Source organism: Prenolepis imparis, unplaced genomic scaffold (assembly GCF_030444845.1).
Source record: "Prenolepis imparis isolate NDT839.2.m4 unplaced genomic scaffold, iyPreImpa1.0 SCAF_8, whole genome shotgun sequence".
Lineage (NCBI taxonomy): Eukaryota > Metazoa > Arthropoda > Insecta > Hymenoptera > Formicidae > Prenolepis > Prenolepis imparis.
In genome coordinates this window covers 1,427,381-1,428,505 of record NW_028141166.1, presented here as the reverse complement: position 1 = coordinate 1,428,505, position 1,125 = coordinate 1,427,381, and the positions used below count along the sequence as shown (strand labels likewise).

The 1,125-nt window shown below is 56.4% G+C and overlaps 1 protein-coding gene across 1 annotated transcript; it reads left to right on the top strand.

Annotated features, from left to right (window-relative positions):
- The first annotated feature begins 316 nt into the window (after nt 1-316).
- LOC145939892 (uncharacterized) lies at nt 317-919 on the top strand. Its single transcript, XM_083044524.1, has one exon. It carries the CDS (start codon nt 317-319, stop codon nt 917-919), a length of 603 nt encoding a protein of 200 aa, XP_082900650.1.
- The last annotated feature ends 206 nt before the right edge of the window (nt 920-1,125 follow it).

The window sequence follows — 1,125 nt, the reverse complement described above, 5'->3', positions numbered from 1 at the left end:
TTGCATGGCGTGCGTAGAGGCTGGCCAATCATAGGATCGGCAGCGCAAACTGCCATCCTAAAAAAAAAGGCGGCAAAGGGGCCAAAAAGACCCAACAGAAGAAGTCATGGGAGGGAAAGAAGGAGGTTACGACCTCCAGAACACCCCCCCCCCCTAGAAAAACAAATGGAGGCACCCAAACCCCGGAGAAAAACCCGGGGTAAGGAAGCCTCCAAAAGTAACAAGGAGGAGACCAATACCGAAAATTCTCCGGCCAAGAAACCGGAGGAACTAAAGGAAGTGGTCATGGAGGAGGCCTAAATATATAGCTTTAACTATGAAGATCGGTCTCCTCCAGACCAATCTCAACCATTGTGCTAGGGCGCAGGACCTATTTGTCCACGCTCTGGCGGAAAATAAGTGTGGGATCGGGATCGCGGCTGAGCCCTATAGAGTTCCGCCAAACCACCCCTGTTGGGCGGCGGACGATAGGGGCTCGGTCGCGATCATCTGGAGCCGCGAGGTTGCCCCCCCAGCAACAAAGTGGGAGGAGAAAGATGCCGTCGAGTGGGGCCCGCTTTGGCTGGTGGGATGTTATATCCCCCCCAGCGTGGACTCTGTCCAGTTCGGGGACATATTGGACGAGATAGCCATGCTCGTCCAGAGAAGGCTCTCAGAACCAATCGTGGTCGCCGGGGACTTCAACGCCCATTCGCAACGTTGGGGTTCCCGACGCACCAATCACAAGGGCAGAGTCATGGAAGATCGGGCAGCGGTACTCGGCCTGTGCATCTTAAATACAGGCACAAGCAGCACCCTAGTCAGGCCGCAGGGGGCGTCCATCGTCGATCTGACGTGGGCTTCGCCCTCTGCGGCTGACAGAGTCAGTAACTGGCGGGTAATGGACCAAGAACCTCTTTCGGACCATTTATATATCTGAATGGGGGTGGATACCGCCTGCCATAGGGTGCCCGGACTGCGCCCAAGGGGGGATTGCGAATCGCCAAAGCGGTGGGCCCTTAAAAAGTTGGACAAGGACAGGCTGGAAGCAGCTCGGCGACCTGGCCAGATGCACAAGCATCTCAGGACATCAATAGCCAGGTGGAATGGCTCGGGGAAACTATGGAGAGGGCGTGTGACTTCGCC

Excerpts from the sequence above, each read along its gene's own strand:
- LOC145939892 (XM_083044524.1), top strand. The coding sequence starts at position 317 with ATGAAGATCGGTCTCCTCCAGACCAATCTCAACCATTGTGCTAGGGCG.